Source organism: Salminus brasiliensis, chromosome 1 (genome assembly GCF_030463535.1).
Source record: "Salminus brasiliensis chromosome 1, fSalBra1.hap2, whole genome shotgun sequence".
Taxonomy (NCBI): domain Eukaryota; kingdom Metazoa; phylum Chordata; class Actinopteri; order Characiformes; family Bryconidae; genus Salminus; species Salminus brasiliensis.
Genome location: NC_132878.1, coordinates 8,742,092 through 8,769,942, shown reverse-complemented (window position 1 = coordinate 8,769,942; position 27,851 = coordinate 8,742,092). Strand labels below are relative to the sequence as shown.

General features: G+C 42.9%; 1 protein-coding gene across 2 annotated transcripts in view; it reads left to right on the top strand.

The window, feature by feature from the left end:
• mcc (MCC regulator of WNT signaling pathway) overlaps nt 1-27,851 on the top strand; it is a 122,737-nt gene that overhangs the window by 49,934 nt on the left and 44,952 nt on the right. For both annotated transcript variants that reach the window (XM_072658282.1, XM_072658364.1), the window contains exons 3-7: nt 751-893; nt 5,466-5,614; nt 11,500-11,663; nt 13,404-13,610; nt 25,822-25,971. In XM_072658282.1, the coding sequence (XP_072514383.1) occupies nt 751-893; nt 5,466-5,614; nt 11,500-11,663; nt 13,404-13,610; nt 25,822-25,971 (813 nt within the window). The remainder of the gene's footprint in view (nt 1-750; nt 894-5,465; nt 5,615-11,499; nt 11,664-13,403; nt 13,611-25,821; nt 25,972-27,851) is intronic.

Here is a 27,851-nt window from a genome sequence, read left to right as displayed (position 1 = left end):
GACACTGACCCGATGTCCGTTTATCTAGCTGTCGGCATCAGTGGCCATTAAGTAACCTCTCATTTACAATACAGCCTCATTTACAATATATGGACGCAGTAGGTCCAATCTTTCAGGAGGGGGCAAGCCCCCCTCCTCGATTTATCTCCTACTATTTTAGTGAATGGCTCGACATGATGTGAATTTAAATCCCCCATAGCACTCAATAGCTAATTCCACTGTCCTTAATGCTGCCATTAATCAGCGTATAGCCTGACAGGCCGCTATAGGGGGACAGTATGTTCTGTGTGCGTATTGGAGAAGTGGACGTGGGTGGCCGGTTTGTTGGCTGCCGCTGCAGTGAAGCGTAAGCTCATATATTTCATTACTGGACCTGTTAAAGATACTGACATCCTGAATTATTCAGAATTTAGCGGCACGTCCTGCAGAGGCAGTCCTTATGAATGAATTAGTGTGTGGATGTGTGTGTTTTTGCGTTCGTCTGAGCATGGTGTGTCTGATGGGAAATGAATTCATTGCTCTGGGGTGTGTATTGTTTGCATACCCAGCATGCTTGTGTTTGTTCGGAGCACCTTGGGTTTTTTTCCCTTGGTTTTCTTGGGTTTTTTTGTATTAATAATCTTCCTCTTGCTGTGTGTGTGTGTGTGTGTGTGTGTATATATATATATATATATATATATATATATATATATATATATATATATATGTGTGTGTGTGTGTGTGTGTGTGTGTGTGTGTGTGTGTGTGTAGTGTGAGCAGTCTCATCTTCTGCGGGAGCATGAGGAGGTGCAGGAGAGGACGACTCTGCGCTACGAGGAGAGAATCACTGAGCTGCACAGCGTCATTGCAGAGCTCAACAAGAAGATAGACCTGCTGCAGGGAACCACCATCAGGTCAGATTTCTGTATTTCTTTATTTATTTAAACACACAGTTTGTCCAAATGTTTGTGGACAGCCCTACTAATGAATACATTCAGCTACTTTAAGTTGCACCCTTGATATTTCCCCTTAATTTTGGAAGACATGATAAATGAGCAGGCATCCCATTAAATTTGTCAAAAAGTGACTATATGGACAGAAATGTTGGGACGTCTGCTCTTTCGTTGTATCTTCCAGACTCAAGGGTAAAAGAGAGAGTTTGTCCTGCTTTTGTTGAAGGAAATGTCTCTACTCTACTGTGAGGATTTGATTGCATTCAGCAACAAAACCGTAAGATAGGTCACGAAATTGGATGTCCCCAACACCCCCCAACTCATCCCAAAAGTCATGGATGGAGCTCAATCCATCATTCCAGAGAACACAGTCAGTTCCACTGCTCCACAGCTCAATGCTGGGGGCTATATGCCCCTCTAGCCCACGCCTGGCATGCTCCAGAGAGTCCTATTCTATTGTATGTAGGTGCTATACTGGAAACCACCCACCACCCATGTCCTGTGCTGAACCATCAAATATTTGTTGGGCCTGTAGGCAGTTGTCCTGACATTGTATGATTACAAACATGCACACACACACACACACACCACCTGGTCAGACGCACGTAGGAACACATGCTTCTCAGTCCCTGTCTTTCTACACACACACACACACACACACACCTTATCCTACTTATCCATGCCTGAGGCCCGCTGTGTGTGGTCAGGCAGAGGGCCATAGAGATACACACACACACACCCCCACACACACACACACAGCCTTCTCCCTCTAGTCTGCAGGCTGTGTACTCACAAAAAGGAGACGGAAGGTCAGCCGCAGGTCCGCTGCTCAGGGAGTTCAGTCAGCCTCTACAGCCCGAAGCTGGAGTTTTAGACAGACTAGACAACCGGCTGGCCGACAACTTCAAAAATGTGTGTTTTTTGATCATCTTTGCTGCTGATCGCCCCAAATAAGGGTCGAAAACTGGATTGTTGTCCTCTCACCCGCCCAATTATTTCTCACCAACACCAAAAGTGTTGTAGACCTTCAGCGTTTTCCTCTCTTAAAGTATAAAGTATGTTCCACGTAATTGGAGCTGCTTCCCTGTCCCATTAAGCTCATGCCTCAGAACACCTCGTCAGAGTTTGCCGTAATTGGCTGGGACAAGATGCTCAAAAAAAGTTAGTTGCTGGCGCTCTAGGTTTCCAGTTCTGTGTCTACATATTTGTGGCCGCCCCTTCTTAAGTCACTTCTTAAGTTGCACCATTGCAGAGACAGATATGCAAATGCACACATACACAGCTTGTCCAATAGTACTGCCAATAGTATAGGACTCTCTGCAGCAGATAAACATAAACCTATCGGCACCATGCTGCCTAATGCCAAGCGTGGGCTAGAGGGGTATAAAACCCTCCAGTATTGAGCTGTGGAGCAGTGGAGCTGACTGTATTTTCTGGAGTGATTGATGGTGCTCCATCCAGTACTTTTGGGATGAGGTGGGGATGAGGTGGAGTGGTGATCATCCAACATCCCGAATCGGATCCTTACAGCAATGCTGCTCCAAAATCTAGCAGAAAGTCTTCTTTACTGGACAGTAGAGACGGTTCCTCCAACCAAAGCAGGATTGACTCTCTTTAATAGTCAAGTCAAATTTATTTGTGTAGCTTTTTACAGCTTTTTAGTTGTCATCACAAAGCAGCTTTACATAATTAGTAATTAGTAAAAGACAGAGACAAAAAGAAATAACATAAGAAGACATGAAGGATCCAAGACCCCCAGTGAGCAGACCCCAACGGCGACAGTGGCAAGGAAAAACTCCCTCAGAGCTGGAGGAAGAAACCATGGGAGGAACCAAGACTCACAAGGGGGACCCAACCCGTCCTCCTCTGATCAGAACTATTTATAAATTATTGATAAAAGTTACCAAACCATCAATACTGTTGAACTGCTCTGATCATAATCATAATATAATAATCATGGTGTAGATAGTTAATAGTGGTGATATTAATAGTGGCAGATAGTTAAGAGTCCATTTAGGTTTTAACTTGGTCATTAAACAGGTAGCAGTGGTAGGAGGGTGTGCCGCTGGTCTGGTATGGGTGGTGGTGGGTGGGGGGCCTGATGGTCGGACTGGTAGGTGGCAGCTGGTCTGACGCAGGTAGAGGGGACCTCAGTGGGCAACCTTTCAGCAGGTGGATTCTCATGTCCAGACTGTTGTTAAAAGTGTGTATTGATGACGAAGGTGTGGCCTAAGTAAGTAGACCTTTTGTTAGTTGTTCCCTCAGTTCTGCAGCTTCTGAAGTCAAGTCAAGTCAGATTTATTTGTGTAGCTTTTTACAACTGTTGTCGTCACAAAGCAGCTTTACATAATTAGTACTTAATAAAGGACAGAGACAGAGAAGAAAGAAGAAATAACATAAAGGATCAAAGACCCCCAGTGAGCAAGCCAACGGCAACAGTGGCAAGGAAAAAGTCCCTCAGAGCTGGAGGAAGAAACCTTGGGAGGAACCAAGACTCACAAGGGGGACCCGACCCGTCCTCCTCTGGTCAGAACTATTTAAAAATTAATGATAAAAATTACTAAACCAGATACAACAGAAAGTTAATAGTGGTGATATTAATAGTGGCAGATAGTTACGAGTCCATCTAGGTTTCAACACGGCCACCAAACAGGCAGCAGCGGCAGGCGGGTGAGCCATGGGTGGTGGAGGGTGGGGGGGCCGGACTGGTAGGTGGCAGCTGGTTTGACGCAGGTAGAGGGGACCTCAGCGGGCAGTCTTCCAGCAGGTCGGGCTGGGTGGCCATTTACTCGGAGAAGGTAAAAAGAGAAAGAGGAAGAGCAGCTTCTGCAGAGAAACTGTGGCAGAGTTGAAACGGCCTTCTGCTTAACGTGGTCAGTTTACAACATTAGTTGTGTCCAAACTGTAAAGCAGTGTCTGTCTGAGCATTCCTTTAAAGACCTGAGTTTGTATCGTAGAACAATTCCAGCAAATAAACCCTCAGCCTTATTAATCATTCAGCTCAAGCACGGGCTGCTGAGTCTGGTCAGCACATGGAGTTCCCAGGCTGATGTTTCTCCGGCATTGTGTTTTTAAATCAGAGCAGATTTGCTGAGAGTACTGGTGACATTTCCTCGGCAAAAGACGGCGGCATCTCCACCTTTGTTGTCCCTCTGTGCATGTATGTGCATACATTAGCATGTAAATGAAGAGAACTCTGCAAAAATGTTCGCTTCACGCTTAATTAGGGGGGCCTCCAGTGTGTGCAACCCGTTGGTCAGGTCAGGGTGGACACATGTTCATTAGGGAAATGCCCAGGATCAAAACGAGCTAGCTTGTATGTCCAGTCAGCCATAACATTAGCACCACTAACAGGTGTATTGAAAAACATTTACTGTGGCATCCAGATCTACATATTAGTCAACTTTTGAAGGTGATGGAGGTGTCAAAAGCAGGATATATGCAAAATAAATGTCCTTGCTTCTCCAATATCCCCTCTAACCATGTTCTAATCATCTGCAGCAGATGTTCTGCACCTGATTCTAATATTTCTATTAATACCAGTTTTATTGGTTTCGTTCAATTACCCTCATCCCTCATGATTGTTCAAGTGAAGATCAAATGTCCAGATGTTAAAATATGTTAAAAAAGACAAAGACTTTTTCACATGACCTTGTACTGTTATACCTCCTACATAAGATAAATAAAAGGACGGAAGTATTGGGACACCTGCTCATTCATTGCTTCGTGTAAAAATTAAAGCAATCAAAAAGAGTTCATCCTGCTTTTGGAGAATTTGATTGCATTCAGCGAGAAGAGCGTTTGTGAGGTCAGGATGTTGGATGATCACCACCCCACCTCATCCACAATTTCCCGTCCCATCCCAAAAGTACTGGATGGAGCACCATCCATCATTCCAGAGAGCATAGTTCTTCCACTGCTCCACAGCTCAATGCTGGGGGGCTTTATACCCCTCTAGCCCACACCTGGCATTAGGCAGGTATTTGTTTATCTGCTGTTTTATGGACACTACGTCACTGTGTGCGTCATCTTTGTCATCGTTTGCATGGGTGCAACCTAAAGCAGCTGAATGCTTTCATTAGAAATGGTGTCTACAAGCATTTAGACAGCCAGTGTACAACCAATTGTGCAGCCCTTTTGTCTGAGGGATTATTTTGGAGAAATTTTAATAATTGGCAGCAAAATGACAATAAATCATTTTCCGAATTTAATTTGAGCCGTTGACCAGCATTGTTCCCTTACTGGAGCATTTCCCATTCCCATAGCAGCTTTTTCACTAGTCCTGATTAAACCTTTTCTCTATTTGTAAGAGGGTTGTAAAAATAGCCAGGCCTTAACTGCAGTTATGCCTATAAGCTCTGTCCCTGTGTGCCATTTTGGGGGATTCTCTATCCTCTGTGCCTTTAATATGTCACACTGTCACATTGACCTTATTACTTCTCTCTGGGGTAGTAAGAGCGGTCATGTATAGTGTGTGCATTCATTTATTTCTCTCTCTCTCTCTTTCTCTCTTCCTCTCTTATTCTCTCTCAGGGAGGAGGATGAGTTTTCCGAGTTGCGCTCCGAACTCAGCCACAGCCAACAAGAAGCCGAGGCCAACGAAGACGAGCGGAGCGTGGATCAAGACCAAGCGTCGGTCTCGCTGCCCGAAAACCAGTCAACACTGGTCACTGCAGACATGGGTGAGCCGTCCTCACTGACCTGCATGTCAGTTTAGACAGATGCATGCAGTAACTACCAAATTCATGCCCATATTCATGTTCTTGTACAAGGGTACACAGTAAATCCAAGGCATCAATATCTGTAGGCTGGGATTTTTTTGCCACTGCTGGTAGACCCGTATGACCGTAAGCTTCCATACACCTGCAGATTCAGCTACTTCCTTCAAACTGTAGCCTATGACACGGCCTAATGCAAAATCACTCCCTTTAGCCAGTCATTAACTGTATCTGCTTTGCGACCCATTTTCCACACATCCAATGAGACACTCACTGCACTGTAGCACCTCTTCTCCATCAATGAATCCATCGTCCTCGTGCTGCGATGTCAGCCTATTGCCTTAAACACAGACCCCCCCCGGCAGCTTATGTATTCTATAGGTGTCGGCATCAGCTGCTATGTGCATGAAAAATACCTAATATCAGCAACAGTGCATTTTGGCGCATCCTAACCGAACACTCCAAGCCTCCCGAGACACCGAACACCCAGATAGAGTGAAGCCAATTATGGCATCTCTTCTCATTACTGCATTCAGCTGCATTAAGGTGCACCTATTGCTGACACAGGTGCTCAGATGCACACACAGCTCGTATAATCTCCAAAGAAAAGCACTGCAAATAGAGGAAGATGCTCTGGAGCAGCCGCACATGAGCCCATCTAACATTGTGCTGCATTCTGTGGTGTGATGAAGCTCCATCTATTATCTTTAGGATGATTTGGGAAGCCAGAACTGATCATCTAATGTCAGTGCCTGACCTTAGTGATGATCTTGTGGCTGAATGCAATCAATTTCTCACAGCAAGGTTCCAAAATCTCTTGGAAAGACCAGTTAACATGCCCACTCACTAGGACTCCCCTTATCATTTGCAAAGCTCCTGACAGTAAGAGGGTGAGGGCAATACGCGTCAGCCACCGCCTCTTTTTCAAACTGCCGGCAATGCGTCAACACTAGGGAGCCAACGCCCTCGAAGGAGAGTGGGGCTCCTCAGCTCCAAGACATCAGCCAACGCCGGCCAGCGTCACTATGGGACTAATGAGAGGAGAGAGCGCCACCTTCCCATCCAGAAAGCTGGCATGGTAGCATTGCAATTGTGCTTTCCCGAGCTCTGGCTACTTATGGCATTGAATTCTCGATCCATTGTGAGCCTTTAGGTTATGTTTTTTGTGTGAACACACACACACATTACAGACATATACACACTAGTGAGCAAAACACACACTGTGCCCAAAGCCAGGGAGCAGAGGAGGTTACGGGCCTTGCTCAAGGGCCCAACAGTGGCTGCTTGTTGAGCCTGGCTGCTTGTCTCTAGCTGTCAATGGGGCAGTGGTAGCCACATAGCCACCACTGCCCCACTGTACCATACTCATAGCAACCCATGAGGCCCAAATGAACCAATCCAAACCAAAACACAACTTTACACAAGAGTTAAACCCCTATTATTTACCAGTGAAAGATTAAGATAACAAATAATATGATGAGCTACTTCAACCAGTGACCTTGTAGTAAGAAGAGTGGATACAACTGAAAAAGCTAACATCAGCTAGTCCAAGCGAATCATTCAGGTCCATACCTGGCACAACTAGCAGTAAAATGCTTAAGCAACTGTCTAAAGGTATGAAAAAAAGGTAAAAAGACAACATAAAAAATCTAAAGATTCACAAATCGAAATCTGTAGAGTTACAAACAAAAAAGCAAAAAAAAAAAAATGGACATAAATCATGAAAATCGAATCAGAGGTGTGCAGTTTTATTGTGTAAAGCAGGAGAAGGAGGAGGATCTGGTCAGAAATCTAATTTTTTACATGAAATAAAACCTGCAGATTGTTTTCAGTGAAGAGGAAGTTGTAAAACACCCCTATGTCCTGAATCGCTCCTTATTCTGAATTGTACCCTGTCTGTTCTCACCGACACCCAACGCTGAAACTGACCCCACTGGCACGGTCACTAATTAAGCAGCTAGGCTACACTTAAACTACCCAGCAGCTCGTAGTGTGCAGATAACCTCTCCGCATCATGAAGACAATGTTGAGGATCAAAACAGGAGGCTGATTGCTTGTGTGAAGCTCATTAAGTCGAGAGGTGAGCTAAGCTAAGCTCAGGGGAAATTTGTAAGTTAAAGACGTCTGATTGTCATTGGGTTCTATTGGATTGACCTTTTGTTTCATTGTCGGCGGGAGCACGTCTCCGTGTCCTCTTCTACAATATTATATTCTTATTATCGTTCTCGAAGCCAAGCAGTAACCTATTGTATTGAGCCCTGCCTACCGACCAATCAGCATTTATCGACTTTTCCCGGCAGTGTTTTTTTTTTTTTTTTTTTAAAGCACAAACTGTTGGATTGATTCGGTAGCTTGCACTATGTTATCCACATCGAGACCAGTACCAGTTTTGGGTTTTGTCATGTGTGTGTGATTTTTTTTTTTTTTTTTTTTTTGGGACTGCAAATGGAAAATTGATTCAGAGATGTTTTCCATGGCAATCACGCTTCGCTCCCCTTCTAAAAGGTGCTATCGCTTTTGTCCCCACATGCCCAGCACTATCTTTCCTTTAGGACATTTAAAGAGCAGCTCATCGAATTCTTCTCTTCATTACCCTCATTCCTGATTAAAATCTCTCGCAGTCTGCCAGGCCTTTTGTCTTTCTCTTCATTCAGGGCGCCGTGGTCTGTATACACAAATACTGCACCTCTCTGGAAGGCTGGAAGCAGCCATTGTGCTTCCGCAATCCTACTTTTGTTGCTCTAATCCCCGCATTCGTTTTCACACTTTTAACCCTTCCGAGTTCAGAGTTATTGCGTTGGTCCTGCAGTGCTGTCCAAATGTAATGATGCAGTCTTGTGCACCACCGTTGAAAAGGTTGGAGTCAGTGTTTTAGATATATAAACTAACTATTATTATTATTATTATTATTATTATATAATACTAGTCCTGCTCAATTCTAAGACATAAAATAAGTACTATGCTATAAGTCCAAATGTCTGTGGACTCCCTCTCTAATGAATGCAGTCACACACACACAGATACACACAGATATTGCGTAGTCTCTGCAGAAGTATTACCAATAGAATAGGATTTCTTTATTTGTTTGTTTATTTAGGTGTTGCCAATTAACCCAACCCTTTCGTATCTCCCTCTAGCACTAGCAAAGCTCCTGACTTTAGGAAAGTAAGGACTTAATACGTCTCCTCCAATTAACGAGCACAGTCAGGCAGCCAACACGCTCTGAGGAAAGCTCCAGGTACCCAGCTCCTCCGCACCAGCTAACAGCTATCACAATAAAGACAGTTACTCCAACAAAAGCAGGACAAACTCTCTTTAATACCCGTGATGATTGAGCAGATGTCCCAATACTTTTGTCCATATTGGGTATATACACCCACCCACATACATACCCTTGTAGACTGGAGGAGGTTGTTTGATCACATCTGACTCGAGGGATTTACACGTGAGAACCGTATTTGGAACCTGTTACTGAAGGAAATCAGACATTGTTCTCAGCATAAAAGCCACGGCTTCCTCCTCATCCATACAGCTGTGAATAGCCGGCACATGCTCCCGTCCTACTTTGCGCTGAGCGGCTGACTCTGAATAGGCTTGTTGAGTGAAGCACTGTGATTATGATTAGGCCAGAATCATTCCGTCTCATCCAGGATGATTCCCAGAAGGCTTCAGCTGCGTGTGCCTGCATACTTACACACTGCCGGCTGCAGTTAGCAAAATGAATTCCGTCTTCAGCTCTGGATCAATATTTATCTTGTAGTGTGGACCTTACTATTGATTGGCACGTTGGGCATAAATCTCAGACTTAGGCTGCCTTATTCTGAGCCTCCACCGTTTCACTGCCTTATGCCTGCTCGCTGTGTTTGCTGAAAGTATTAAGAAAAGCTAAGAATTCCCTTCAGCACTCACACACACTCACACACCATCTTGATGAAGCATATAATGAATATATATCGAAGAGACGCAGATGAACTTGGCAATCCAAAATCTGACCTCACAGATTGGATTGGTTATGATTCTTCAGAAAATGATTCAGTTCAGTTCAGTCAGTGAGTTGATTCGGTTATTTAGGGTTTGATTCAGAATAGCTCTGCAATGAATGTCTATTTTGAATAAAAAAATCTGTAGATTATTAGAATAAATCGTTTTATTTTCAGATTATGAATTGCTAAGTTAGCTGTAATTAATATATATATAGCTAACTGTGATTCATAATCTATATATATATATATATATATATATATATATATATATATATATATATATATATATATATATACACACACGCATATAAATAAATAAATATATATATATATATATATATATATATATATATGTATGTATGTGCGCATATGTATTAACGCCAATTAACCCACCCGTACGTTGCTCCCCCCAGCACTAGCAATGCTCCCAACAAGGTACACGTACACGTACACGTAAAGCCAGCCATCATCTCTTTTCAAACTGGCATCGCCGTGGCATTGCCTGGCAGCTGACATGCTTGGAAGAATGCAGCGGGTGCCCAGCTTCACCACAACAGCTATGCCGCCCATCTACCCACTACCCATTCAAACTAGTTTTTAGTAGCTCATTTAGTACCCATTACAACCCTGAATATCTATTTCTGAACCCTGATTGTATTCTGAAAGGGAGAAAGGCTGAGTGAGAGGAGGCAGGGCAGCGGCTCTATGGGGACTGCTGTGTATAGGGGTGTAAGAAAATATCAGTATATCGAAGTTTAATGATATTAATTGTTGAAATACTGTGGCGATTATACTGTGACTGTGCCGTTCTGATTTTTTTTAACTCTGATTTTGTACATATGATTGTGTTTTTGTTTTTTTTACTCCTAAAATTTTATTTAAAAAGTATATCTCCTTTCTTACAGTGTAGAGGTATATCACAATTTATTGTAACCCCTGTGTCGTGAGGCTCATCATATTGCTAGGTTCTTGCCAATACGCAGTGCATCAGAAAATGCTAAAATCAGTACTGAAGAAAAAAAAGACAAAATAAATTATTATTGATTACTGAGGTTAAAATTAGGCTTAGAGTTTTAATATTACATATAGATGCTACACAAAAAACCTTTAAAAATAGTTACTTTACTTTCAATGGATGTCATTGTAAAAATATGTTATTTCGTCATTTTGGAGCGTTTCCATTGAACTATTCATAATGAAATTTTGACACAATGTAAAAAAAATGATAGCTGATAATGTCAGATGATGTCAAAAACTGAAATACGTAAAAAATGGATATGCAAAGTTTATAGCGACGATATGTTGGTCAAATCATATTTATATGAATTCTTTACAGTGTAGCAGTATGTCACAAGATATATGTAATTGTAACCCCTGTTTTGTGATGCTTATATCACTAGGTTCTTGCCAACATGCAGCTCTAGTAGCCTCTGAATGTCGATTCCTTATGAAGAGAAACATCACCAATCTTGTATTATATGAATTTTATTTTGACTCCAGTTTTCATGGAATATTATTCTGTTAAATTATCATTTGTTTATTTATTATTTATCCGCATTGATGCTCCTTCAATGTGATTCATGCATTTGAACAACCATGTTGTGTTGGTGTCGACCAGTGGAGGATGGGTTCCCCTTTTGAGTCTTGGTTCTTCCTCTCGACCAGAGGGAGTTTTTCCTTGCTGCTGTTGCCTGTTGATCTCTGTAAAGCTGCTTAATGACAACATTTGTTGTGAAAAGCCTATAGAAATCATTTTTTTATTGAATCTAGAGCAAAAATAAATAAATAAATAAATAAATGTTGTCCATTCATCTGAACAATGTTCTCTAACCCCCACCCCCACCACCCCCCTTTTTTTCTTTTCAGACAACTGCAGTGACCTGAACTCAGAGCTGCAGCGGGTGCTGACCGGCCTGGAGAGCGTCGTATGTGGCCGGAAGAAGAGCGCCTGCAGTCTGTCTGTGGCCGAGGTGGACAGACACATCGAGCAACTAACCACGGCCAGCCAGCACTGTGACCTGGCCATTAAGGTGAAATGGCTTAACAGCTGCTCGACACGCACGCCACAACCTAATTTTCCTGTAGAGCTGTAAAATCTAGTCAGTTGCACATATGTGTCAGCAATGAGTGCAACTTAAGGTAGCTGAATGCATTTGAGGTGTCCACAAACATTTAGACGTCATGATAGGAACCAAATGTCCACTGAATTTAATGGTTCCAAAAGAAATATGGCACATGGTTGTAACTGCATTGGCTGGCATTGGGAGATTCTATGGTTTTTATGGTTTATATGGTTTGTAGTAGAGAAGCTTTTGGCCTTAAACATCTTTTAAACATGTAAGACAAAGTAGTATACATGGATTTACCACTGTTTTACCATTACTGACATTACACACTATATTCTAAGCCTAGAATATAGTGTGGACCCTCATGGGCTCCAGAGCTTAATGCAGTCTATTGTCATGGTTCAGTGTGTTGTTAAAGTGGCGGTATTCATAGTCCCTGACATAAGAGGCAGGTTTGGAGTGGTTATTTTCTATTCGCAGGGAGTCAGGATGACATTTCTTTGGCTTTTCACACTGCAGAATTTCTCATTATTGTTTTTGAGTCTTTCAGTTTTTCAAGGGATGTCTAATGATGGCCTTATTTAGTATAGTTACTGTCACCCATTTCCCCCCTCTGCTAGGTAAGAAGACAGATTTTCCAATTAAGCTTAGCCTTGGACTGTGTGAGATTTTCAATGGCAAATCACCATTAGTACAGCTTCCTGTTAGACCAGGCTCTCTAGTCTCTAATTTATGCAGAACAGAAGAATGTTACTTCATAGGAAATAACATTCTCCGGTTCATCTCATATTCGGGGCTCATTAAAATAGTGGCCTGCACCCGTTACACCTGTATACAGCAGCTATGAGGGTTTAAGGTTTTAATAGACTTTAGGTAAGCAGTTCTTAAAGAAATACACACAGTCCAATTAATTCTTAAAATATTATTAAAAAAAGACAAATGTTTGATTTATTACAGTTTAAATTATTGTTAAAATTACTCTCAATACATCTACTGGTAAGTGTTGGTCAAGTGGTTGTGAGTTTGATCCTAGACGATGCAACAGCCAGGAGTCCAAGAGGCCTGTCTTTAGATATATATATATATATACTTAATGCTTATAAATGCAACTGGAGGATTTAGGAATATAGACAAAACATCATTTGTCAGACTTTTTATATTATCCCTAATATACTTGTATTATATTTGCCTTAATCGCTTTTATTATTTTTAAAATGTATTTATTTGATTGATAATTTATTGTATTAATTATTTATTTATTAACTTTTATTTTAAAATACATTTATTTCATTAATTTTGTTAGACTTTTTTATATTATTTTTTAAAAATAAATACATTTGTTTGTTTATTTATTTTAATCGCATCCTATATTAAATGTTATCACTATTATCACGGTTAAAATCCCAGCAGTTAAGTCACCACCTTAAAATGCATTGAAGAATTGCAGAATGATGAAGAATTATAAATGCCCTGCCCTGCAAGCACTGCCTTTCTCGTGTGCTTTTCTTGGTTTTCGCCTGATCTGAAATTCATTGCCTCACTAAATATTGTCTAAGCTGAATAACATGTGGAGCCACATGGCTACCAGATCAATTAAGTTGGTACACCAAGGAAAATAGACAAGGAATTGGCATCAGGCCTTGACCATCGGACTTAATTGCCTCACCACCCCCCCAGGTTTACTTTTCCCCTTGTATTCCACAGACAGTAGAGGAGATTGAGGGCGCCCTGGGCAGAGACTTCTACCCCAGTCTGTGTGAGGAGCGGGTGCGCTGGGAGAAGGAGCTGGCAGGACTCAGAGAGGAGAACGAGAGTCTGACAGCCATGCTCTGCAGCAAAGAGGAGGACCTGAACCGCACCAAAGCCACCATGAGCGCCATCCGCGAGGAGAGAGACCGCCTCCGCCGTCGCGTGAGTCACAGCGCCACTCTCACTCTCAGCACACACCCACACAGCACAGCCCGAGTACATGCTTGGTGGATTAGTGGAAGTGGAGTCTGCAACAAACACTAGGGATGTCTAGTTAACCTGTCCTTCTTACTGTGGACGACCAGTCAACCAGCTCACAGGTTACAAGGCTTGCTACGGCCTGTCAACCATCTGTGGTACTAGAACAGTCTGACTTTAACAGCATGACTGAATCATCAAACTCTTACCTAAAACTGAGTCCAGTTAAGTGATCTCAGATAGACTTGTTTATGTAGGGTTTGACCAGAGATGGCAGCTTGACTGAGAATGACCTATTGCTTGACTCGAACTTGAGGCAGATAACAATTTAAGCCTTAGAAAAAAACATATTTAGCACTGCCAGCCTTAAACATACCATATAATGTTTCTTTTGAGTGTTTATGTGGTTGTTTGATGTAAAAACAGTAAGTATACGACTGTTTGGGGTCAAAAATGCTCAGATGAGGTTTTACAGGCATATTTACCACCCTGTTATTGTGCCTCAGAACTGATTTTACTTTTATGGAGTCTCCTGAGAGGTAAAAAAAAAAGCTCTTTTTTTTATTGGCTGGTTTACAGCACTGTGACCGCTTACAGCCACATAGCATAGCCTGGACTAGACAGTGTTGATGTCCTCTCAAAGCTTTCCTGACGTGGTGTGCAGTTAGCTGAATTAGCTTTTAGCCTAGCACCTGCTTGCCTAGCACCAAGTCGGCCCTTTTTCCTTTCTCAGTCCTTCAGTCCTTTATGACCATAGTGGCTTACTGTGGTCAGCCTTTATCTTCTCCAGTCTGCCTAGCATTAGCTTATAACCTTTTCAGCCTTGCTTCCATATTCTCCTAAAAGTAGTGGTTGCATTTAGTGTCAAAACGCTTATGTGAATTTTGGAGTTTATGTAGATTACAGGGGTGCAAATATAATCAAGATATTGAGTCAAATTTGCCGTTTTACAGCTTTGTTCTACTTGCATGCCTCCAAAATCAAGTCTAGTTTAAAAAAATATTTATTTATCCTGCTTATCTTTAAAGGAGTAACTGTCTCTAGTGACCAGGAAAGGCTTTCTACTAGATTTTGGAGGAGAATGTGAGAATTTATTTGCAGGGATAAGAGCAATAGTGAGGTCTGGATGTTGTTGATCACCACCCACCCAATCCCCAAAAGTACTGGATGGAGCACCAACCATCATTCCATACAGCACTGCTCCACAGCTTAATGCTGGGGGCTTTATACCCCTCCAGCCCACGCCTGGCATTAGGCAGCATGGTGTCAATAGGTTCCTGTTTATCTGGTCCTATTCTATTGGCAGTACGTCTCTACAGGAGCTAGACAAGCTGTGTGTGCATTTATTTGCACATCAGTGTCAGCAATGGGTGCTACTTAAAGCAGCTGAATGCATTCATTAGAAAAAGGGGCGTCCACAAACATTTTGATATAGAGGACCGGTTTCCTACACAGGGAGTAAACCTAGTCTTGGTCTACAGAGCAATCTGAATGGTGATTAGTTTTAGGACTAGACTTAATCCCTTTAGTGGGAAACCAGCCTATAGTGTATGTGGCCATGCAGTTTACACAACCCCAATTAGCCTTGTAGCTCCACTGCTAACTAAAAAGCAGATTCTGTGAAAGGGGACTCTCTTTTGGTGCATACCAGGCCTGCTGATGGCCCTCTGCTTGTCCCAGTAATGAGTCCAGTATGTATAGTGAAACAGTTTTCTTTCCTAGAACAGGCCTTTGCCTCAGCATATCAAAGGGCTAAATCACCAGAAAAGTGTATTTTAGTTGTCCATGGCTTTGCGGTCTGCAATAGACACTTATCAAGCACACAGCACAGTAGCAGAAGCCAGCCGCAGGGAGAGGCCTACACGCACACACAGCAGCTGACCTGTGGTCAACAAGCCCTCAATCAAACAAATCTCTGCCGCAGAGCCCAGTCTGTAATTATGGTCTTCCGGGCATGTATCGGCTCAAAGGCTGCGGCCTGCAAGTGCAAATATAGCCTGCATGCTAACTTTTACCACTGACAAAACTCAGTGACTGTGATTGTGACCTATGATGAATCTATTTAGGAAGCTAGGGGGAAACCATACACTTGTCCCTAGCAGAAGAATCATTGAAACTAGGGCTGTGTATTGGCAGGAACTTGGAGATATGATGCGTATCATACGATACAGGGGTCACGGGGTCATGATACAGGGTTAGACTTGGTCGTAACATTAACACCTTCTACCTATATTGGGTAGGCACAAGGAGGACCCTCCAGAATAGAGCTGACCGTTCAAGGTATGGGCTCCACAAGACCTCTGAAGGTGTCCTGTAGTATCTGGCACCAAGACATTGGCAGCAGATCCTTTAAGTTGTGTGGTTGAACCTCGATGGATGCGATGAGTCCTAGGTGCCCGTGACCCTGCCACCTGCAACTATTTGGTGAATACTGACCACTGCTTACCAGAAAACCCCCACTAGACTTGCCTGATATGTTGGAGATGTTCTGACCCAGTCGTCTAGCCATCACAGTTTGGTTCTTATCATAGTGTCTCAGATTCTTATGCTTGACCATTTGTCCTGCTTTTAACACATTCATTACCTTGAACACCTGTTCACTTGCTGCCTATAACCTGTAGATCCCAAACCTGGACAGATGCTGCTGAAGATGGTGTTCATGTTTATAGTAATGCTTCGATATATCCGTATTTTCTTGCACCCCTATGTGAAACCATGTAGCATTAGAAGGAAAAAAAGAAGTCCTGAAGCCTCTGGATCGATACATGTCCCAAATTCGACGCGTCCAGTAATCGAATCTGGCTGCCTTCACTCGCTGGCTGGAGCTGGATACTTAGCAGGCTAACAAGATTAGCGGCGAGATGCATCGAGCGAACTGGGCCTAAAGGCTCTCCATGTAGACGCTCCAGCCAGCCCCCTGGTAAACCCCAGCTTCTAGACGCAGCAGAAACACCACCCTTCCGTACGGCCTGACCCGTAATGAAATCTGTCCCGCTGCACTCTAATTGGACAGATGAGTTGCTCTCCATTTGCTAATGGCGTCTGAGCACGGTATGGAAGTGGAGTCCTCTGAGACCAGTGATGGAAGCCATGGTAGATGTGGACAGTATGAGGGTATGTTATGGTTATTGTGATAAATTACATCACGGTATGCTTTCGTAGCTGCATATTTTATAAAAAGTGGAGACCGATTCTGACCAATTGTGAAGATTCTGTAAACTCAAGTTAAAACTGAATATTAGAGAAATAGTTTGGCGAAAATTCTAATGAACAAGATGCGTCACTTACCCCACCCCAAGTGCAATCAATCAGCTAATAGAGAATAATGTAATAATGATAATGTGTCTTACAATGAAATTCTTGTCTTTTCATATCCCAGCTTGAAAAAAAACAGGGTCAGATCACAGGGGGGTCAGCCATGCTACTGCACCCCTGGACCAGAGAGGGTTAAGGGCCTTTCCCCAATGGTGACAACTTGGTGGACCCGGATATCAGATCCACAACCCTGTGATCAATAACCCAGTACACTAACCACTAAACAACCAATATGTGCTTGATATCTGGCGTGTGCTTAGTTTCGGCTAATGCTGCTAACTACCACTGGTTGTATCGTTAAATCGTGGCCATACTTCCTTTATTTGCTTCAAAAGACATAGGCCATATGTAAACAGCAGCTAATCTGAAACTGCATGATCATAGATGGCATTCATACCCGGTCACTTCATTTGCCTAGAATCTGGATTGTGTCCTGATAAGAGTTTAGCCACATGCATTTACAGTGGGTGGTCAAACGAGTCTTCACTCTATATGAATATGCAAATCCCATTATGAGGCAGCCTCTTCATATCGCTTTTTTTTTTGTCTCAACGGGTTTCTGTAAACACAAATTAATACTTTACATTATTTATTTTAACATTTTAAAGACAATTAGAGCGCTTTTTTGGTTGTTTTTTATTGAACTTTTTTGCTCAATTGCTCAATAAAAAAAAAAAAAACAGTACATTGTTGATAGTGTATGATACAGTTCCTTTAAATTATCCAATATTTTCTATTAATTCCAATCAATTCCCATAAATTCCCAACGTTCCCAAAATTTCCATGGAAAATTTACATTTTGGAATATTTCCAAAGTTTCCAAGCTAAAGTTCACATGAAAAGTTACTGGTAACTTACTAGAAATTTATCAGACATTTTTCGCCCCTTTGCAACCCTAGTGATGTGTATCTGGTGTAAATGAGTTTGGGACGTTGCATGGTTTACACTTGTATTTTATGTGGCTTGGCATAAGCGGTACTACTCCGCTTTCAAACTGGGCCGCTGTGCTGAGGTGAAGGTGGTTACTTAACGGTCACTCAAATAGCTGCCCCAGTCTTTCCGTCTTCTAAACCTAATCGTTTACAAGTGTGAAACAAATTAAGATCTGGATACGTCTAGAGCTAGCGCTAGGAGATGTTTTTCGGAGCTTGTTTACAGAGAGGAGCTTGGTGACGGTCAAAGTCCAGTGAATCTCGTTAGCCTGCGAAGTATCCAGCTCCAGCCAGCGAGCGAAGGCAGCCAGATTCGATTACTGGACGCTTTAAAAAAATAATAATAATAAAAAATAAAAATTCTAAAGCTACATGGTTTCACATAGGTGAAGACAATACGGATATATCAAAGCATTACAATATTACGCCTAACTTCTCCCATTCATTACTACAGAAGCAAACTTCAAATATCAAACATGCCTTGGCCGATTGACTGCATCTGGAATCAGTGACAAATTAAGTTCATTAGATTTTTTTGCCAAACTAGAAGTGTATAAAAAAGTGTATAAACTCTAAAAAAGACGAAATCCCTTGTAGCATGTTGTTAAAAGAAGTGATTTGTCCAAAAAAGCCGTTGTATGCTGATAAATGCTCCAACCCTGGTTAGTGCGCCCCCTAGAGGTTGAAAAATCAGTTCTGGTGCGCCAGTGATTCTGCCTCAGTTGATTTCCCCTTCTTTTAATTAGCGGTGGGCAGCAACCTTCTGAAAGTACTGCGGCAGCTGTGGTGTATGAAAACAGAAAGGCCTCTGATTGGCTTGCTTCTACCCTGACAGTGCCTTACTAAGCCCATGCTCAATAGTGCAAGGTCAATATAACAAAACACAAGACAGGGGGCAGAGACAGTAAATACAGTGCTGTGCTGTGTGTGTGAATGAGGAGTAAAACAGGGAGTTCAGGAGCGTATGCTGAGGCACACCAGTCTGGTCCCAGTTGGAAACAGCATCTCGTACAGTGCAGGAGTAAGTAGCAGCTAGCCTTCAGCTAGAGGGCACAGTACACAGCTTATGTCCAGAGAGCAGTTCAGGTAAAGTGCAAAGTGCCTACAGTGCCTGGGCTAGAGGAGCTCAGTGTGGATATGGTGAACCCCTAACATGAATTTTTCATATGTGCAGGAAGGGCGGAGACTCGCTGATGATGAGGGTGGACGTGCTCTTTGAGTCATATGGTGTACATTTGATTTGATTTATTACTGGATTTTTATTGATTGATTGATTGATTGATTTTGCCAAGCCTGGAATTTCCTGAACAAATACATTGAACGCATAGTGTTGAGTTATAAAAGGAATTCTGATGAAATGCCACAGTGGTCTCCTTCACTAGGCTTTCACACACACTCGCTTACATTCTCGACTGTTTTAACCAGGTCAAACCAGGTTGCCTTTTTTTATGTGAAATGAGATCCTCACCACCAGCAGAAACCTAAGCTGCGTTGTAAACTAGCCCAGCATGCTTTTGAAATGGAGGCTACGATTGTATGGCTGGTCTTTTTCTGGGCTGGGATGGGAGCAGGACGGTGGATTACTCTGTGATGGCAGATACGCACTCCTTTCTTTGTCCTTTGGCCACCTCTCTCTTGGCAGGAGAGCTGTGTTTGCCTAGGAAATAAGCACTGGGAAGTCAATGCCAAGCTTAGTCACTGTCTCTCTCTCTCTCTTTCGCTCTGTCTCTCTCTATAGCTCTCCCTCTCCCTTAACACACATGCACGCACACAGACACACACACATACACACACTGCTATCAATGCTGTTCATTTGCCAGGTGCCCATGGGGAGATGAAGGTGGGTAAATCTGTTCCCTCTCTGGGCCTCGCAGTTGACGTCTTATCTCAACACACCTGCATGCTCTCTCTCTCTCTCTCTCACAGACACACACACACACACACACACACACACACACACACACACACACACACACACAGGCACTCAGGTTTGTTTTTGGTACCACGTCAAGCGCAGCTCTGAGTGTGTCGGGTGTGTCTTTATATATATATATATATATATATATATATATATATATATATATATATATATATATATATATATATATATAAGAGAGAGAGAGAGACATGGAGAGACACAGACAAAGACACAGATATACGGACATAAATACAGTTAAAAGGACTAAGACAGTATAGATAATAGCAATGCACTGAAAACAGGTGGGAAAATGGCCAAGCCCACCATAGTCCCGGGTTTACCACCGCTGAGTTCGATTAAAGGACAGATCAAGCAAACCTGGATGAGCCAGTCTACTACATGAGCCTGAAAACAGTGGAAACCCCCCTAAGAGCATTCCCTCGACTCTGTGCTCTCAGATATGAGGCTTTATCCTCTAATCAGGTGGGATTTGAGCCTCAGTTAGCTGGAACACGGCCTGTACTGTGGGGTTTAGGCTGTTAGCTAACTTATCTAAGCCTAGATAGTCGGCTACGAGTCCAAACACAGCAGAACCGGTCTCTCATCTCACCTTTCTGTCCCTCCCAACACCAGTCGCTCGACTTCACTCTCAGACGGCAGTTTTTCTGGTCAACACTACCGTGTCGGGATCTCAGCAGTTAGCCAGCAGCAGCTGCTCTGGGTCTGATAGACGGTGGCGCTGTAGCTGAGCTAGTTCAGCAAAGGCTAGCTGAGCGAGTGGCTACATAAGTGGATAACCTTTAAAATCCAACAAGAGCTGCTCCATCTAAGTCCCTCTCGTCTAAAAGTTTATAGGTGGGGTTTCAGTCAGCCAGACTTGAATTGGTTCTGTGGAGAGCTGACTGGCATCCTGCTAGCTAAGCTAATGCAGAGCAGTTTAACATTTGCAGTTTTTTGTTAACCTGTGTGTTTATGGCAAATCCTACCAAAATATGTCCCACCTTTATGTCCCAGGTTAGCGTCGTTAGCGATTCCAGTTTATGCAGTATTTTGCGCATCCGAACACAATGGAAGCACGTCCACAGATAGAAGCGCTATTAACACTACTGCTTTTACTACTGTTGATGTACAGGGCGGCCATCTTGAACTTTTGAACTGGTGAGGATCTTCCTGGAGTAGGAACTCCGACTTTGGGGGCGTTCCAGTTAAAATGTCCTACTTGGAAGTTGGACAATCCGACAGCCCGGTTCAAAAGGAACATAGCATTAGCCTGTGAGCAACCTGGACTTTGTATTTGACTGGCAAACGTAGACAAAAGTGGCCGCTAATATACACTCCTGATGACGCATGATAGCATGATGGCATGCTCCAAAAAGTCGGGCCAGTTGTTTGTAGATTTAAGCAAGATTCATCAAATAGAATTTCTCCCCATTCTGCTGGTCCTCAGCTATCATTTTTAGCCACTTTGTGCACCCTACATTCTCCACCAGAGACCGGCAGGCCAGTCTAGCACCCAGTCTAATCACAGCAGAGTGTGGTTTGATGATGTCCTGCTGGGAGACGCAGGGACGTCCCTGGAAAAGCTAAACTCACAGATCTCCAAAATAGTACCTTGAGAAAGAAGAAGCACCCTCAACCCTCCTCATAAGTAACTGCTTTAGGACGTTTAGGAGTTATTCTGAGTCGGTTTAAGGATCTGATCATCGTGAGGCGTTCTCCCGGCCTGAAGAGCAGCTGCTGATTCAAACAGCGGAAAACAGAAAAACCAAAACCCACAAAAATTGAGATGCAAGGTGTTTTTTCTGGACAGCCATGATATATGCATTGTCCTCATGCCTGCTGGACTGTTGGCAGCCCAAGGTTAGTCAGGGAGCCCACTGGGAAGAGAGGGGGGGGGTTGTACTCGGACTGAACTGCTTTGTCCTCTATTTGTATTTGTATTTGTTGGAACTGCACTCCTGTCCGTTGTCCTTCTGGCTCATGAGCCACTTTCCCCACCAGCACTCCCATACTCTCTCTCATACACACACACACACACACACACACACACACACACACACACACACACACACACACTCACTCACACCTACACCTAAATGCACAAGCTCTCACTCTCCCGCACACACAGCCACACTCACACTCACGTCTGCCCGCGGTGTCCCAGTGAAAGTCATGCAGAGGAGCGGAGGGTAGGTGTGTGTGTGTGTGTGTGTGTATGTGTGTTTGCTTGTTTTTGTGCCTTTTCAGGACAGTAAAACTACAGCCAACAGTAAAAACAGGGCCGACGAAGTGGTAATATTGGCTTTCCTTCCTTTAGCAAATCCAATCCCATCACATCACCCCTCCTTCAGTCCATGTCACTGTCTAGCTCAGACTCAACAGCCATCAGTGATGCCCAACAGCCTCACTTCTGTTGTGCAATGCAGTGGCCCCTCGCTGACTTAGGGCCTTCCTGGATTTTTCTCCATAAAGCCGCAAAAAGGCAAGTTTTCTCAGGCCTTAATATAAATATTCTTAAAATTATATATATAAATAATTAAGGATGCATCGATACCACTTTTTCCTTGCCGATACCAGACTTTCAAGTATCTGCTGATACCATATACAGAGCACTGAGTACCGATACCAACTCTGACTTAAATACTGGATAGACGGCTGTAAATCCTGAGATTTATAGTCTTCCACTTTTTACAGGCTGTACTTCTTATATCTGATCCCAAATAAGATCTAATAAGCCTGATTTATTAGAAGCCTTGTTGATGAACTGCACATATGAAAAGTTTCAGAGCTCTGAAAAAATAAAAATGGCCACAATGCAGAAACAGGAGCAGGTAGAGAAGCATAAACTGGCTAAGCTTCAGCAAACAGCTTTTAACTGGAGTTTAAATTCACATTTCAGAGCCGTGATAAAACACCAGGTTAGAAACAGACAGAGCTTCTGCAGTAATTTCACATTCAGTAAATTCACGTCTACTGACCTTCAGTGTCTGCACTTTAATCAAGCTGCTGAACTCAACCAAAAAATATCAGCACAGGGAAACAGAAAGTGCTGTAAATGGAAAAGTTCATTAAACGTCTTTTTAATGGTGATAACTATTTATAACTGGCTTTTACTGGTTGGTTAAATGTTTGGTTTCATAATAAAGCATAAAATAAATAAAACTTCATGGTATCAGTGCTCCCTATAGTAGATACTGATACTGTGTGTAAGTGCCAGTATTGACACCAATACAGATATGGTATCAGAGCAGCACTGTAAACAATATAATATAATATAAATAATTAAATAAATTCTGAGAATAATGAGAATAATGAATAGTTCAGAACTATTTTGGGGGTGTTGATTTTTTTTGGTTTGTTTTTTTGGATTGTTTAATGTTTATATTAAATTTCTTCGTAAGATTTTTCCTACAGAAGCTTTGATGAATCTGACCCCTGCTCTAATTCAGGGTCGGATGGGATTAACTCCTCTTCTCTTCCTCTTCTCTTTGTTATCCAATCCAGCATTTTTTCCCCATTACCGCTTCACTGGGTCACAGTAATGGGTGTAAAGATCTAGGAGCTGCAGTAACACACACACACACACAAACACTCACTACTTGTTTCATTGACTGAACGCTCTGCGATCACGACACACAGCAGAACGAAGGCGTGAGTGGACTGTAGAAGTAAACGAGAGCTCAGACGTGTGTTTTTACTCTCACTCCACAGACAGCAAGACGAGGCCTGTGTGTAGAGGAGGGTGCTGGAGCTGGAAGAGGGCTGTTAAAGTCCAGCTGAAGTCACGGCTGACCCTTTCTTCACCTGTTAGTTTTCTAATGCCCCTGCTTACATGGAGCGTCACTCATCCTTTCTCATCACTCACACCTGTTCTTATATTTGTCTATAGTCAAAATATAATTTCTGATCGATTCCTAAACCACACTGTCATGCAAAACAACAACAAAAAAAGCTCTGTCGTGGTTTAGAACAGTTAGGGGCGCCAACACCACTCAGTTTTGGATGACAGCTTTCTGAAGAAGCGCTGTAATGGCCAGAATAGACCTAAATCTAAGTGAAGTTTTGGCTAAAAGAGAAACAACGTTGACGTCTGTGTTTTATTGTATTTGTTTATGTATTGTTTTTTGTTATTTTAAGTGTTTTTATTATGTATTTATTTATGTATTTATTTATTTATTTTAATGAATTATTTAAAAGCCTCCTAAGGACAGGTGTTGTTAATTTGCATTTGGCTGTAAACACTAAACACTGTGCATCTGGTTCTTGTGCATAATAATATATTGTAGGTCCGATAAATAAATATTAAACAAACAAACTAACAACATATAGCGTAAAGAGTAAGCATATTTTTTGTGGCCTTCAAACAGCAAGTCTCCAAAACTTGATCTTGCACCAGGACTTAACCCATTTTTGTACCGGAATTTTCTTTTTTTTTTTCCTTTTTTTTTTTTTTTTACATAGATTTATTGATTGTTTACCTTTTTTATATTTTTGTGAGGACTGCACTGTTTCTGAATCACCCCTACACTCAGGATTAGGCAGAGACAGGGGGAGGTGGGGGACGAACATAGCTAAACACTGTTTTTTGTGTAGACAGGAGGCCGAAGTTACTTAAAGAATATAATATATATATATTATTACAGGTTCTGAGATCAAGTGATCAGGCTTAATTACCCTAATGGATAGGGCTTAAATAGCATACTACCATAACCATACAGTTCCGCATGGAGTAGCATGAGATATGTACGTTTTAAAAAGGTAAAGGTGCACGTATTTGTCACTGCCAAATGTGTCCTCCGTATTTAACCCATCTGGTAGTGAACACACACACAAAAACACACACATGTGTTAGGGGCAGTGAGTACACACACACCCAGAGCGGTGGGCAGCCAACTCCAGCGCCCGGGGAGCAGAGAGGGTAAAGGGCCTTGCTCAAGGACCCAACAGTGGCAGCTTGCCGAGCCCGGGAATCGAACCCACAACCCTGTTATTGATATCCCCTGCGCTCTAACCGCTGAGCCACCACTGCCCCTATTTATTGATCTCGTCCAGTTGAATTGAAGTTTAGAACCATAAAGAGATACAGACGCATGTCCAGAATCCAACACCTAAGTGGGTGACCTCTGTCTATTAGTTTGCTGACTTTAAAGTAACATAATGTGACAATCTTCCCTTTAAACTAGCAGCTTCAGAAATTCAGAAATGCTCCACTCACTGGAAGGGAGAAGGGCATCTTTATGACGATAACCGTCTCTCAGCTGGTCCAGAAGTGCATGTGTAAATCAGCTGTTAGCTAATCTGTAAAGCGTCATCTGTATTTACAGCAGTGGAGTAAAAGTGAATTACACCGCTCAGCTGTAGGGGGCGAAAAATACGTATTCTTACATAATGCTACTTTCAGAAACCATATATATGGTATTAAATGTGCCATCACTTTTGTAATATGACTGTTTAGTGCTGCTGGTGTGTCGTCCTCGCTCACCCCCTCAGTCTTTCATTTCTGCAGCCTCTCTTTTAGCCCCTATTAGCGTCCCATAAAAGAGCAGCTCACCTCCAGCAAGCCAGAGCTCTGCCTTTATACTCTCTCATTCTCTTCCTTTCTCTCTGTCCTATTACTCTGCTTCTCTTTATCTTTTTTTGAAGTTTGTGTGTGTGTGTGTGTGTGTGTGTGTGTGTGTGTGTGTGTATGTGTTCCGCAGGGGGTTATCACTGATGAGCCGAAGCGACAGCCCGGCTTTGATTGCCCCCTGTGTCGGAGATCATAAAGAAGTTTTTGTGTGTAGGGATGCAGTCAGAGGGGCTATCAGCGATGCTCTTTTAGGGAAGGATCTTAAAAGCCCGCTGACGCTCTCCATTCATTTAACTGACTCACAGACTAGAGCGGGGAGGGGGGGGGGTGGTCAAGTGAAGAAATGCTATGACCTTGAATCAACTCATACTTGAATCAGCTGAAATCCTCTCTAAACTGTGCACTCTCTCTCTCTCTTTTCTCTCTCTCTTTTCTCTGTAGGTGCGTGAGCTGCAGACTCGTCTCCAGAGCGTCCAGCCTGGTGGTGGTCAGTCCAGCCCGGGCCGTTTGACTCCAGCCGGACGACCCATTAACCCAAGCACAGGCGAGCTCAGCACCAGCAGCAGCAGCAACGACATCCCTGTTGCCAAGGTAACCACACACACACCTATATACCCATATGTTACAACACACCCTCTAAGACGCCCCCTATATATAAAGTGTGTGTATCATCATAGGTCTCATACACTGTGTGGACAAAAGTATTGGCACACCTGCTTATTACTCATTATTTCTTCTGAAATCAAGGCTATTAAAAATATTCTATCCTGCTTTGGTTGGAGCAACTGTCTGTACTGTCCAGGGAAGAAGGCTTTCTGCTGGATTTTGGAGGAGCATTGCTGTGAGGATTTGATTGTATTTGGTGACGAGGTCAGGGTGTTGGATGATCACCACCCCCAACTCATCCAAAAAAATATTAGATGGAGCACCATCCATCCTTCCAGAGAACACAGTTCTTCCACTGCTCCACAGCTCAATGCTGGGGGGCTTTATACCCCTCTAGCCCACACCTGACATTAGACATGATAGGTTCATGTTTATCTGCTCCAGAGAGTCCTATTCTATTGGCAGTACTTCTTCTCTACAGGGACTAGACAAGCTGTGTGTGTCAGCAATGGGTGAAACTTGAAGTAGCTGAATGCATTCATTAGGATGGGTTGTTACAAACATGTGGGCATTATTAAATATATATGGTTATTATATGTAGTACATTTGCAATGGTTATATATACATGTGCAGTATCTGATGGGGTGGTCAGTGTACTCTCTGCAGGAGTGTGTGTTGTGAGAGTTGTAAAGCTGGGGGACATTCTGTACAGCTGCTTTACAACTGATTTCACACACACATTGTTAAAGAATCCCTGGAGATAAAGGAGTGTGTGTAGTGATGTGCTGTCATTCAGCAGTGTTACAGTGCGGTTATTACCTGGGGAAACGGTGGAAACCACACACACACACACACACACACACACACACACACACACACACACACACACACAAAGATGTAATAAGTGGACCATCCATGAAGTCACACAGTGCTGTCTGATCACTCTTATACAGTATATATCGGTTCAGTTGACTATGTGGTGTGTTGTAAACGATTTGCCCTTGAATTCTCACACACACACACACACACACACACGAACACACAGTATGTAATGTTGCTGAGCACCTTCCCCATTCTCCATTTCTTCTACTTCCCCCCCTTTTCCTTCACTTAAATCCCCCTCTCTCTCTTTCACCCTGACCATCTCTTCGTCCTTGGCCTTCAGCGTCACAGAATTCATTACAGTCAGAGCTCAGTCTGTTCACTGCCCGCACTCTGGAGAGGAGACCAGCTTGAGGTGGTTGATAAGACGATGTGTTATGTTATGCTGTGCTCTTCTGAGTATGTTGAGGTTTTCAGTCCTTATAAAGCACTGAACCAGTACTGGTGCTATAAATAGACATTTACACACTTCTTTACTAAAGACAGTGCTTCTACACAGAACCAAGAAAACTCAAAGAACTGTGTGCTGGTGAAAAGGAAAACTGTGGGGCTCCAAGTGGGCCAGCGGACTAAAGCACTGCCTCTATGACCTCTATTCGATGACCGCTGGTTTGAATCCCAGGCCGTGCCGCTTGCCATCGGCAGCCAGAGTCAGAGAGAGCACAATTGTCCTTGATGAATTGATGGCATTTCCTCCCCACATCACTCCTAGTGTGATGTTGGTCGGTACAGGCGTGTAGCTGGATCGGGTATCGGATAATTTGTCTGATCCATTCACAGCACCTGATTCTCGCACCGTCTGTATTCTAGGCTTCATAACCCAGGATCAGAGTAACCTGCAGACTTCATACACATATCATAACTTGCAAATAGCAAGACTCACCCTATCTAACCAGCATGGTGCCCTCATGGTGCCCATGGTGCCCAACTCATCAACTATCAGCAAGTCATCCAGCTCGTCTTCCATATGAGAAAAACCGAGA